This window comes from Cyprinodon variegatus, unplaced genomic scaffold (genome assembly GCF_000732505.1).
Source record: "Cyprinodon variegatus isolate N-32 unplaced genomic scaffold, C_variegatus-1.0 Scaffold22, whole genome shotgun sequence".
Classification (NCBI taxonomy): Eukaryota; Metazoa; Chordata; class Actinopteri; order Cyprinodontiformes; family Cyprinodontidae; genus Cyprinodon; species Cyprinodon variegatus.
The window spans coordinates 2,366,830-2,379,806 of NW_015150475.1; the positions used below are offsets into that span (position 1 = coordinate 2,366,830).

A 12,977-nucleotide genomic window follows, 5' to 3' on the forward strand; every position below is an offset into this window, starting at 1 on the left:
GAGGCTTTCCAGATCGATACCATGTAAAAATTCGAATGAATTACACTTATAAATCTGGCTTATGCCAGGTTAGCTTCTAAGTACTACAATGAAAAAAAAAAATATTTGGTTAAACCTTGTTGTAAGTCAATGGGTTAATTTTGCAAACATGTACCAATCTTATGAGTGCTTCATACTTTTTCTAATAATAACTATGCATTTACCAGACAGAGAATAATGCCATGGTTCCTGCAGCTAACAATTACAGTTATCAGATTCCTTTCAGTACAGTACGATTATCACTGTGGTGACGTTTGTGCAAAGCTTTTGAAGTAAAGCATTTGTAATTTTTTTGTAAAAGAGAAGTTCTTTTTTTATTATTATGATATTACATATATATATTTTTTTAAAGCTAGTTTTTTAAGGCTGCTTCTTGTTCTTGTTGATAGAGCAGTTAATAAGTCATTTTTATCAGTCAGTGATTAAATTGTTGATGACACAATATTGATATTTTCTAGTATTTTTTGTAGACCAAAACGTTGATACCAATAATTAATGTAATAATTTCAAGGGCGTTTTACAAGCTATTAAACAGAGTGCTGTTGTAGTGCTACTAAATAAAGGATATTTTTGTTAAAAATAAGCCTGCTAGATTCATAATAACTCAGAACAACGTGGTATGTCTTGCTTCATGATTTTAATGCAAAATTACATGAACTTAATATCGCCTCATAAACACTTAAATTAATAGTAGAAATAATAAATTAAATAGCACTGATAAAATCATGTATACACACATTTTGCTAAATGTATGGCAAGATGTTAGAGGCAATGCGCTTAATCAGTAGGCCCCTCAAGCCGTTACTATGTGGTTTTAAAATTGTGTTTTCCTTAAGGCTCTAGACAGACAAGTTTATGCTAAGCTGGTAGAGTTCTAGGAGTATTACTCACTGCACCGTGTTGAGATCTGTGGGACCTCATACATGTGCTGATTCAGCTTGAGGAGAGGCTCCACTTTTACAATGAGTCAACAAAAACTTTAGCATTGCAGGCATGGCAGTACTAGTCTTTTGTAAGCTATAAAATTTTCCTTTTAAAAGCCCTATGCAATAAAAAAACAGTAGTATAACATTCAGGCAGCTCATTATTTGAGGAATTCATGGGCACTTTTGTCTCAATGTTTTCTCCCACTCACATTAATCTCACCTTATATTCTTCTGCTACATGGTTGCAATAAAAAAAATAAAAAACAAAAACAAAAAAAAAACTCAACACATAAAATATTTAGGGTTAAAATTGGAAGTAAGCAATAAACTGCCCTTTTATTTAAATTAATACCAATAAAAAAATTCCTTTGAAGGGCTAGATGATGCAAGAAAGGTGGTAACTCTCATATACTGTAAAAACTGTTTGCTTTCTTTCTCCTCCCTAAATCTTCCACAGTCAGAAGCTTTGAAGGGATTTAAGTTTCAGCTCAGCTTGATTTCAAACAACTGAGCCAAAGTTTCATGGTCCAAGGAGCACTCTTTTCACCATTGTGCTGCTCTGGGGCACACTTTGAATGTGCACATAAAACTCACAGAAAGAGCAGACAAATGATTTCAAGTTCGGGAACCTAAGCTAGCGAAATCTTTTTTTTTTTCCTTTTTCCTTTTACTTATTATACAAATGTTGACTGATAAACAGTGGAGTTACCTTTGTGTTTCCAACCAATTCCAATTAAATTCAAGAGGATAAAAAATAACCTTTATATTCACTTTCCAGCAATAAAATGTAAAGACCTTGTTGGTGAGTTTCAAGACCCTTTGAATGCATCTGTTGAACAGAATATGCTGGAAGTGTCAGGACTATAGACTTGAGTAATGACTATTTTGTTTCTGAATGCACATTAAGTAGCTCATTTTTCTTTTCATGCTAATTTTGACATTTATTTAAACCAGAGGGTTACAGACCAATAGAAATCTAGAAAACAATATATCTTGTCTATCTAATTGTTAATGGATTTTTACAAAACAAAGCTCAAAGATCTATTGTGTTTTAATTACATAAAAGATTATAGCCCTAGGCCATCTCTTGCATTTCAGCATTGTTTCTTCCTAACGTCTATGAAAATTCAGTTTGGTATTATTGTAACTGTGACCAATGATAGTTTTTGACATGAAACATATCCCCAATTCCCCCAGAATTGCAGTAGAAATGGAGCACAAGAGGACAAAACCTACTAGTCACCAATTTGCACCCTAAACAAGGTTTATTTTGTTGCTATGTTGGTGCGATCAATGTAGATTTGACATTTCCATGTGTTGAAAAAGTGCCCCTTGCTTGTTGAAGAGAATATTACCTCTCATGATGCAACTGCACAGGTCTTTTCTTTAATGGTGTAATACCTTATGAGGTTTGAAAGTTGTAAATATTAAATTTTAAGTGGAAAACGTCTATCTTTTAAGCAAAGGAGGGCAAACTGCACATCCTTTCATTACTGGGGCAGATCTAGGCTAGCCTGGCCAGACAGACTAATTGATGGTGTGCAAATTAGTCTGGAAAGGAGGGCGTAGAGCCCGTTTTCAAAGGGAGGACTAAGAGAATCAAAATAAAAAGATACAATCAGATAACTACGGATGTAATTGAAAACTATAATGTCCTACAGTAGATAATTCTAAACATTTTACCTATATAAACAGCTCCCTTGGGACATCATCAAGGGCATCAATAAAACATTGTTCAGTCACAGCTGCAATCTTGACTGTTATGGTTTCAGATTGGTCAGGTCTCTTTTAGACAGGAGAGTATTGAGCCTTCCAGACTGACTTATGCTTCTTGGAGGTCAGTCTGGTTGGCCAGTCAAGATCTAAGCACCCATCATTTGTTGAAAACTGCCCAAATGTTTCTTGGTTTCTTATGGTGTGTTGCCACTGATCTCGGTGTCTGAGTCAATTTTCATAAGCAACGCTGCATTTCAGCAGCCATTCATACTATGTAACTGATTAGTCTTATACATTAATTTAGATTTAGTAAATCATCAATTGGGCATTAATATTTCTATGATGTATTAAAGCAAGAATGAGCAGCTCGGCTGCTTCCTTATTTGGTCTTAATATTAACACATGCAGAAGCTTTCCTAAAACTGCATATAACACTTAAAACTATTACCTGTCTTTGAAGAAAAAGGTTTCTCCTCTGATTTGTGCAACAGCATCAAAAACAACAGGATCTTTACAAATGTCCATTGGAGTGACCGGACCCTGGGTTGGCGGCAAAGGCTTGTCGGTGGGCACACCTGTCGTCATATACAAAAAGGAAATTGAACCAACCCCCTACTCTGTTCCTCAGTTTAATAAGTTTTTTTTTTTTTTTTTGAGGAAATTTTTTAAAATGTCTTCTCACCATAGAGCTCTTGGATGCCTTGGATATCGTCATGAGAAAGTCTGAAGTCTTTAGTAAAAGTATAGATGGGAGCCATCAGAGCTCCTGGGTCCTGAGAATGCTCCAAACCAAGGGCGTGACCAAATTCATGGGCGGCCACTAGGAACAAGCTATAGCCTGAAAATAAGTATGGTCAAAAGAGATAGTGAGCCATCTTTTATGCTTTCATTATAAATAGGACAAATGTATTACTACAATTCCAATCATCTTATATAAGTCTAAGTTTAAGCAGTGTGTTGTGATGGTGCACTATGTCAGAGGTAAACTTGAAGCAGATGTAAAATAATACATATAATAATTCTTTTTTCAATGTGGTCTTTATATGCTTGTAAATTTGATTTAGCTAAAGCAGACCAACAACAGCGTATACTGAAAGTACTATTTGTCAAATCTGCCGCACCTTGGTCAGGACAGAAGCCCCATTTCCGGTCATCGTCATAATTCTTAGTGGTCGCACACCATCTCTTCCCATCACTGCGTCCAGAGGTAGTGCAGGAATCATAGCTGTCTCCAAGAAAGGTGAAAGGAAAGACGCAGGGGCTTCCCTCTGCATTTCCTCCCACTGTAGACATTGCTGTAAACCGCAGAAAATGTTTTTAATGGTTTATATGGAATAAACCTTAGAGTCTTATAAACTGATTCAAATGCCAAATTATGTTAAGATGGACTGTAAAATATGTGTAAACAAGTGTAAAACAAACAGCACAACACAACTGTCATCAGGTAATTCATACCAGGAGGTGATTCAGAAGCAAAACAAAAACATATATTTTTTTTAGGGATTATCACAGCTTGGCATCACTGTTTCTGTGTATTCTAATTATTGTTCCTTTGTTAAAGCTGTGTTAGTAAAACAAAACAGAAAAAAATATATATTATCAGCGTGCAACGGCGTACCATCTTTTCTATTTAAACCTAAAAAGATTTTAAAAACCGAATGAAACTAAGGAAGAGCAGATGAAAATAGTTTAACTGTGATTAAGCTAACCACAAGCAAGGCTGAGAAGCTTGCTTTCTGGATAGCAACCATGGAAAGGCATTACACAATTCCCACAAAGATAAACACAATAGTTTCTTTTTCCACTTAGACAAACAAAAATGGTGACCCTTTAAAACAGTAAGCAAAGCAATGTGATGGTCAGAAACTTCCTTAAAAACCTAATAACACTCTACATTACTGAGTAGTGTGATGATGTGTGGTTTGTATATCAGGGAGCAGAAAACAAGGCCTACCCGTTTCAGGGCAGAAGCCGTAGGACTTGTCCCGGTCATAGTCGTCAGTGGTGGCACACCAGCGATATCCATCATCCCGACCCTCAGTGGTGCAGCTGTCATAGCTTTCCCCCTGAAAGTTGAAGGGGAATTTACAAGGCGCGCCGTCTCCGTTACCACCAAGGGTAAAAAGTACTGTAAAAAACAAAAACAACAGAAACTTTTAAGCTTTAGATGTCTGGAACGGTAATCATTTCTGACTACAAAATGGAAACTTATAACATGTTATGATAAATTATGTAAGTACCCAGAGAAATGAAAAGACAAAACACCAACCAACCTTTTCCATATCAATATAAGTAAACACAGAATTAGCAGCTCTGCTGAAAATGATGCTCAAACATGTTCACATCCTCTAAAACAACATAGTACACGTGTAATTTGGTAGTTGCTTGAGCCTTGTATGCATATACCATGAACACTAGAGATAAAGTAAATGATTAGTAAAGCAGGGTGTTCTAAAGTGGGGCAAAAACTTGGAAAAGAAATGTTTCATAATTCGCTCCAAAGCAAGACAGTTACATGCTTTCTTGGCATACAGTTCAACCTACTTTCTTCCCGCCCAAAACCACAGAAGAGTTTTGAGAGTGGAAATCATTGTTTTAATAATCTTTAAAAGTTTGAAATGCAACTAGGGAATATATCCCAGTTTTTGCCAAGTAATGGTTTCTTAGAGAATTGGAAAGAGACACTGCCAAGCCTTTACAAGTTCACAATTCGAGAAGTATGTGACAAGCTTACACTCGTGAGGGCAGAAGCCATATTTGCCATCTTCATCAAAGTTGTAGGTGGTGGAGCACCACAGGAATCCATCATCTCGTCCCTGAGATGTACAGGTGTTGTACTCGGTGCCCATGAACAGAAAAGGGAACTTACAGAACTCTCCTTCAGCATTGCCAAACTTCACTTTCACCACTGTAAGGGGGAAAAAAAGGTGCTTAATTAAATAGCTTATTTACACAACATAAATGATTTGCTAAGTAAAATAGAGGCCATCGATTTTGAATCACATATCTTAAATGAAGCTGCTTTTTAAAAGAAACAAATGCAGAATTGTTACCAGTACATTAAAGGTGAATATAATACGATAATATGAAAGAAATTGACATTTACAAAAGATTTTTATTTACACATAAGGATCAAGACTATATAAATGTAGTGATGAATGTTGGAGCAAATCTATCTAGGTCACTGAGTGTGATTCCAAAATGTTTTCAATGGAGATTTTATTTCATCTAATTGTCTTCCAGATGGCTTCAACTTCTCGTATGAAGTGCCAGTTAAGTCAGACAAAGATTGAATTGATTAAAAGAAAATAACTTAAAACTGTATCAAAATGATCAGGTTCAAAATCTCACCTAATATACTACAGCTGGAAAATCTTCAACATTAATATGATTGCAGTAAATGTGGTCTTCATCTTTATTGTTGATGGAGAAACCCATCAATCATAAGCAAAATGAGCAAATCTACACCAAAGGCTTATTTCAACTGCAGAAGCATACTGTATATCATTAACTAACTTTAAATTAACAAGATACAAAGCAAGCATTACTATTTTGTGTGAATTAATGATGGCTGTATTACCTTGGCCCTCTCCTAAAGTCCATTGCTCATCATCATCGAAATGGGAATCTCCCCCAATCCCTGGTCCCGGTGCAAAGGCATGAGCCAGGAGGCCATCTTTCCCATCAAATGGATAACCGTCTCCATGTTCTGTTGACAACACAATCGAATAAAGATTACACAATTCAAAAATAACTTATTTTCCTAACACTAACATTATCATAGTCACCATAACAGCAATTCTAAGTCCTTCAAATTAAATTTGTTTTTCTTTCACTGTAATTACTAGATTCTTTCTCAAAGTAGTTGGCTATGGCGAGACAGGGTTGATATTACAACACAGCAGAGGTCATTCCAGTCATTCCAGCTAAAATAAGCCCTTGATATTTACTTAGAGAGACCACAGTTACCACTTTTCTATTGTTCACTTCTTAAACATATGATTGTTTGATGCAGAGTCACCATAAAAACACGTCTGTCAGTGGTCTATTGCAAACAGTCAACAGACATGAACTTTTGCTCAACTGTTTTCAAGATGGAAAGGTGGTGAAAGGTGTCATCACCCAGAAATTAGACAGTTTTAGGTAAAACAGTCTGTTGGTGAAGGGTTTCAGTTAAAACCTGTCAGGTAAACAGAAATGTGAAATTCTATTTTTCATATATATAATACAGAAGCCCACAAGAGCCTGCTCTCAAAAAACAAAACAAAAAAAAAACAAAAAAAAAAAACAAAGTTGGTCCTCTTCCCTGATTTATGTAATTTGTGCCATAAGTGACTGTTTCTGTAACTTTATAACTATTGTGTAAAAGGCAAGGAAAACAATATCAAACTGCTAATGTTGCTAATGCTACATCCACATAGAAGCGTACACACAAGTCAAAATCTCATGCGTACCATAACGAGAAAAAATGAGTATAAAAACAGATCCAAATGAGTTGGCTTTCTTCTCTTTGTAGAAACAAACAAATTTAAAGGGATTTAAACTACCAAGGAGGGATCACCTGTCCAGCATCGTGAATAAGTTATATGAAATTCACATTCGAACACATATCATACCATTGCGCCCAAAATTAACCATGATGTCAGCCTCTCCATCCATAATGCGAGTAAAAGAAAGTGGTGTGACATCACTCCACACTTTGAAGGCTCTGTAGAAAGCATCATTTATGGTTTCCTCATCCAGATCAGGAGTGTAGCCCAGGATTCTACAAAGAGATGACAACTTGGAGTATAAAACGATATTACAAAAGCAGACAAGTTCCATAAAAAGACAAAATACATATTTTAAAAAGAATCACATAGCTCTCCTTTCTTCACTTGAATGGTAACATTGGCCAGTATGAGTCATCTCTGAATGACCTTTGTACAAACTGAGGATACTGACCATGTCCTTTTGTTTATAATAATGTTAGGACCCTGTGTTATTGTTTCTACCCTGCGGTTTCCTGCACAAACAACAGAACAGGTGGCCTGTAAAGACCATGACACATATAACCGCTTTTATAAATAAACTATATCCATGCTATTAACATAAACAAGATCAGAGCAAAGCTTTTAACATCAGAGGCGTAGACAGAACATTTTTATGAGGGTGGCCAGGCACTAACCAATGTACACTGAGGGGTGGCTGAAAGTAGATAGGCACCAAAATCTCACGGTCAATCTACACTGTTCCAACAGGAAACTTAATAAGCAAAACATCCATATTTTCTAAATAAAGACAAACTATACTTTCCCACAGCCTTTGCTAACAAATAGACGCATATATTCAAACATCTGTGCTTTCTAGATAAGACGTATAGTGGATAAAATTCTTTCAGGTTTGAGTTTTGGGCGAATAGCTTTTCCATTGTCATTACTTACCTACTTTTATCAGTAATCATTCTGCATAAAATTGATATTTACAAGTACTAATATCTACATAAATTGATTATCTAAAATAGTTATTTATCTATGATTTCACTGAAGACTCATAGTCGACTTGCAGACGCATCATTTTCTCTTTACTCCATAAAACACAAAATCTAGTTCTGCTTGAATTCTGTACTTATCATCTTTAATGTTAGTATATAGATGTGCATAATTAACCATGGTGTTTTTGTTGTCATATAATTGTTAATATATGAAAAATTAAAATGTTTTGAATATTCCACTGTTGCCACTAAGGCAACAGTGGAATATACGAATGACAGAAAATTGTCTATAGAGCTACTTCTATTCTATCGTTTCTAACACAATTTTATCTCAGATTCAAACAAATATTTCCCATGGTAGACTACGGCGATCATATTAGTGTAGCCACGTAGCCTACACGCAGCTTATAAGTGATAAACAAGATTTTTTTTAATCCACAAAGAAGCGCCGTCCTGTGGTTTTTCAACATGACGCTTCTTATGGCTTTTGCTTTTAACTCATGAGAGATAGAGACGCAGGAGGCTGAAGTATTGAATCTGTGGTCACAACAAACAGAGACAGCTATGCGGGCAACACAAGATGAAGCACTTTTACCAAAAAGAGAGGGCACGTCTGTGATTTGGTTACATTTTGGATTTAAGAAGTCCAACACGGAGCAGACAACGGTAATTTGCAAACTATGTTACAAGATTGTTCCCTTACCCGACGGCAGAGGTGGGAAGTAACGAAGTACAAATACTTCGTTACTGTACTCAAGTAGATTTTTCTGATATTTTTACTTTACTTTACTACTTATTTTTATGGCGACTTTTTACTTCTACTCCTTACATTTTTACACAAATATCTGTACTTTCTACTCCTTACTCCTAAAAAATTGGCTCGTTACTTTAGTTTTGAATCATTTCAATTACCGTTATTATTTTTCACGTCATCAATACCAAATTCAATCTAATTGGATGGGAATCTACGTTGCATTTGACGCACCACTACAAGGCGGTATTCATTGGCGGCAAATCATTGCAGCTTGGTGGCGGTGGCGTTAGCATAGTAGCATGGACGACGAGATGATTGAAAATGAACACAACGGAGATCTAGTCCTATTGGCAGACATCCATTTAAAATGTAGGCAACGGCATGAAAAAAGTGGTTTCTACTTTTACTTTTATACTTTAAGTAAATTTACAAGCCTGTACTTTGTTACTTTTACTTGAGTAAAGAAGTTTAATCAGTACTTCCACTTTTACCAGAGTATTTTTTAACACAAGTATCTGTACTTTTACTCAAGTATGGAAAGTGAGTACTTTTGCCATCTCTGCCCGACGGCAATACATCACCTAAAGAAGAACCACGAAAAAGAATACATAAAGATCCAAAAAGTGCGATGTAAAGCAAGTTGTGAAATTTGACCTTTAACAGAAACAACATTTCTACATCGATAATGAAAAAAATGTTTAGTTAAATTCAACCCTCATTTATTTAATTTTGCAAATTTTTTTTTGCTATTTTGTTATGCAAACTTTGCACTACATGCTTACAGTTTTTAGAAACTTGAAAAACTATTTATTTTTGTAACTATCTTTCGTTCAAAAATGTGTGCTTTTCTACTCAGAAACTTAAGAAACTAAACATTAGTGCGCTTTTGGGTTATTAAATTTAAATACCTGTAAGATTTTGAAAAAATGTGAAGGTAGACGTACCTCCGCCTCATTTTATGCATATATATTGCTGCACTACAATTTATTTTTCTAATTGGTGACAGTTCTATAAATGTCGCTTCAAAATGAAGTTGAAAAAGTAAGCAATTATATTGGAATGTCGTATTTTTCAGAGATTATTGTGTTATAAAATAGTCCATATTGTGATATATGATTTTTTTCCATATCACCCAGCACTAGTTGCCACCATCTGTATTAGAGAGAAATAAATGGTGGGGTGGCCAATGATTGGCTAAGGGGTGGTCATGACCACCCCTGGCCCCCCATCTAGCTACGCCCCTGCTCAACATGTTCTGCATCTGGAAGCACAAAATAAAAGCAAACCAAGCTAAAGGGAGTTTCTAAAGGTTCAGTTGGGGGAAAGTACCATGTGAAAGGCTTTGATTTATCTAAATGTTTTTGTTTTGCTGTTGTTGTTTTTTCTTTTTTTTTTACACAATAACATACATGAAGACAATAGAACAACCAAATTAACCCAACATGGCTTATAGATGTGTTTGCAGTTAACAAAACTTGAATGCATCTGACCTGTAGGTAATGTCCTTCTTCTGCCACTTGGGTCTCCTGTGGAAGAAGTTATAATTGGCCACATCTGGAACACCGCAGCGGGGCTTTTTCATAATCTCCACCGTTTTGACATCTATTTCTCCAGTTTCTTGCAGGGAGAAAAACTTTTGCATTTTCTTCAAAGTGTCTTTAAGCACCATAAGGTTGCATCTGTCTTGTGGGCATCCATAAAACTTATTCAGATAGTGCTACAAGAGAAATGCAAGATTAAAAAAAAATAAATAAATGCAATTATTTTATTTTAATACAAAATAGCTTTTTTATTCATAAGCATACGTCGTGGGAATACAAACAGATGGTTTCATATGCTTTTGATTGTATACTTAAAAACAAAATAATAACAAAAATCCAACTCACCAAAGCAACTTCTTTGTCTGTTCTCGGGGAGTCGTCTCCGGGAAACCTGATTATAGGAGATGGACGAGCATTTGTTGCTTGAAAGGCGATGAACTGAAGCAAAACAACTTTGAAAATAAACCGACGACAGCCAAGTATCGTCGGAGAACCCATTTTGGCAACCAAAACGCTCTTTTAGGTGTGGAAAATAAAGCTGCTATGCAGTGGTTGTTGCTCTCAGTCCGTCTGCTTGTGCAGCTTTTGCTCGTCTGCAGATTTTTTTCTCTTTAACTGGACATCCTGCACAGCGGTTGCATGAACTTTCTTAGTTTTTTTTTTTTTTTTTTTTTTCCGACGCTTTCTGCGCAGTCTCCATGCAGTTGAGGCGAGGGAGTAGGAAGGCGAGATACATTTTTTGGTAATGATTTATTCCCCAAGCCCTATTTGGAGGTGATCGCTATTCTCCTCTTTCTCTGATTCTGACCCCTTCAGCAGAGGCGTAGCCAGAAAATTTTTAATAGGGGGGGGGGGCAGCGTGTTTTCATGGGGGCACAGAAAAACATGAAACAAAAAAAAAAAAAAAAAAAACAGGCCAAGGGATTCAAATAAATTAAGATAGCTGCATGAAGTGAAATTTCAATTCAATTAGGTTTAATTAAATTTATATGTCTTCCAACTGAAAATATTTATATTTGGCTTGAAAATCCTTAATATCAAAATAAAAATCCCTTAGCATAGCAAAAAAGCAACTCAAAATTTTTTTTTTAGCTATATTACCTAAATATCTAAAATATCAAATAAAGATATTATTTGGAATATTAGGTCAATATACATTCATAATTCAGGAATTTTACATATTTTTTGCTTTATTTAAAATTACAGTTTTCTATAAAATCAGAATTAGAACTCAAGAAAAACCAAAAAATACAGCTGTAAAAATTAGAGTTTGTTTTGTTTATTTGTTTTGAAAAAACATTTAGCAGATGAAAACTAGGATCCTGTCTCAATAACACTGAAGCTATCACCTTATTGTTTTAGTTCATGAAACTGACATTTTTTTAAAGAATCAGTAACCATGTCTGTTCCAGCACATATCAACTTTAGAATTTTTTTAAAGTATTATGTCTTCAATACAGGGGCCAGGACATGATCTACAGGGGCACTGGCCCCCGTTAACACCTGTCTAGAACCACCCATGGGAGTAGCCAGTCAAAAACCAATGTACACTTTTTATTATAAAAAAAAAAAAAAAGAAAGAAAATTGCAATTGTCCTATAGGTCCAATAAAAAAAGAATCAGACAATGTTATGTTATGTTTACAATTGTTCAACATACAGCTCTGACACCCACAGGATAAGCAACCAGAGGTGTTTTGTTAAAAAAAAAAAAGCTGAATGATTACTGGATATTATATTCAAGCAAATTAAAGTAAAGTTGTGTAAAATGTGGTGGAACTGTGCTTAAAAGGTGCTGAAATATTTGAGAGAAAGAGTAGAGAAACACAGATTGCAAAATGCTTGAGGTCCAGTGTAAAGTTTCCAAACTTAGCGATTTGGTTAGCTGTGTCATCTGCTGCATTGGTTCACTGTTTTATCGAATCCAAAGACAGCACAGACTTCTGCCAGGAAAATGTTAGAAACCTTAAGCTTCATAGGGATAAGGATTACATTTTCCAGCAGAATTCCATATCTTCCCACATGGATGGAAGTACCAATAGTTATTTTACCATGGTGGTCAGAAAAATGACCTCACAAAAACTCCAGGGTAAAGGACATTAGTATAGATTCCTCAGCACCTTTGGCAGAGTTACAAGCTTATCGCATCTTTAAAGTGTCGCATTAATGCTGTTAATATGTAAGAGGATCACATCTAAGTATTCAGTGTATAAATGGTATACCTTATAGACATGGTACCGGTATATCTGTCTATTTACTGTATCTATCTATCTATCTAAAAAAAAAAAAAAAGCTGTTATATGTGGACACACTATATATATCCCATGCACCTTTTTCCTCCTTTGGCACATTCTTCTTCTTTGACTATTTGAGGTGATGTAACGAGTACATTTCTCCATTGTGAGATCAATAAAGTCAATCAATCAATCAATCAATCAATCTATCTATCTATCTATCTATCTATCTATCTATCTATCTATCTATCTATCTATCTATCTATCTATCTATCTATCTATCTATCTATCTATC

General features: G+C 35.3%; 1 protein-coding gene across 1 annotated transcript in view; it reads right to left on the reverse strand.

Annotated features, from left to right (window-relative positions):
* The window catches only part of mmp2 (matrix metallopeptidase 2), a 17,870-nt gene extending 6,811 nt beyond the window's left edge, over positions 1 to 11,059 (reverse strand). The window contains exons 1-9 of the mRNA XM_015391583.1: positions 10,795 to 11,059; positions 10,399 to 10,625; positions 7,298 to 7,446; positions 6,262 to 6,390; positions 5,416 to 5,589; positions 4,636 to 4,809; positions 3,803 to 3,976; positions 3,364 to 3,519; positions 3,130 to 3,256 (exon numbers count right to left, since the gene is read on the reverse strand). Coding sequence (XP_015247069.1) covers positions 3,130 to 3,256; positions 3,364 to 3,519; positions 3,803 to 3,976; positions 4,636 to 4,809; positions 5,416 to 5,589; positions 6,262 to 6,390; positions 7,298 to 7,446; positions 10,399 to 10,625; positions 10,795 to 10,947 — 1,463 coding nt within the window. The 5' untranslated portion in view covers positions 10,948 to 11,059. The remainder of the gene's footprint in view (positions 1 to 3,129; positions 3,257 to 3,363; positions 3,520 to 3,802; positions 3,977 to 4,635; positions 4,810 to 5,415; positions 5,590 to 6,261; positions 6,391 to 7,297; positions 7,447 to 10,398; positions 10,626 to 10,794) is intronic.
* Positions 11,060 to 12,977: the final 1,918 nt, after the last annotated feature.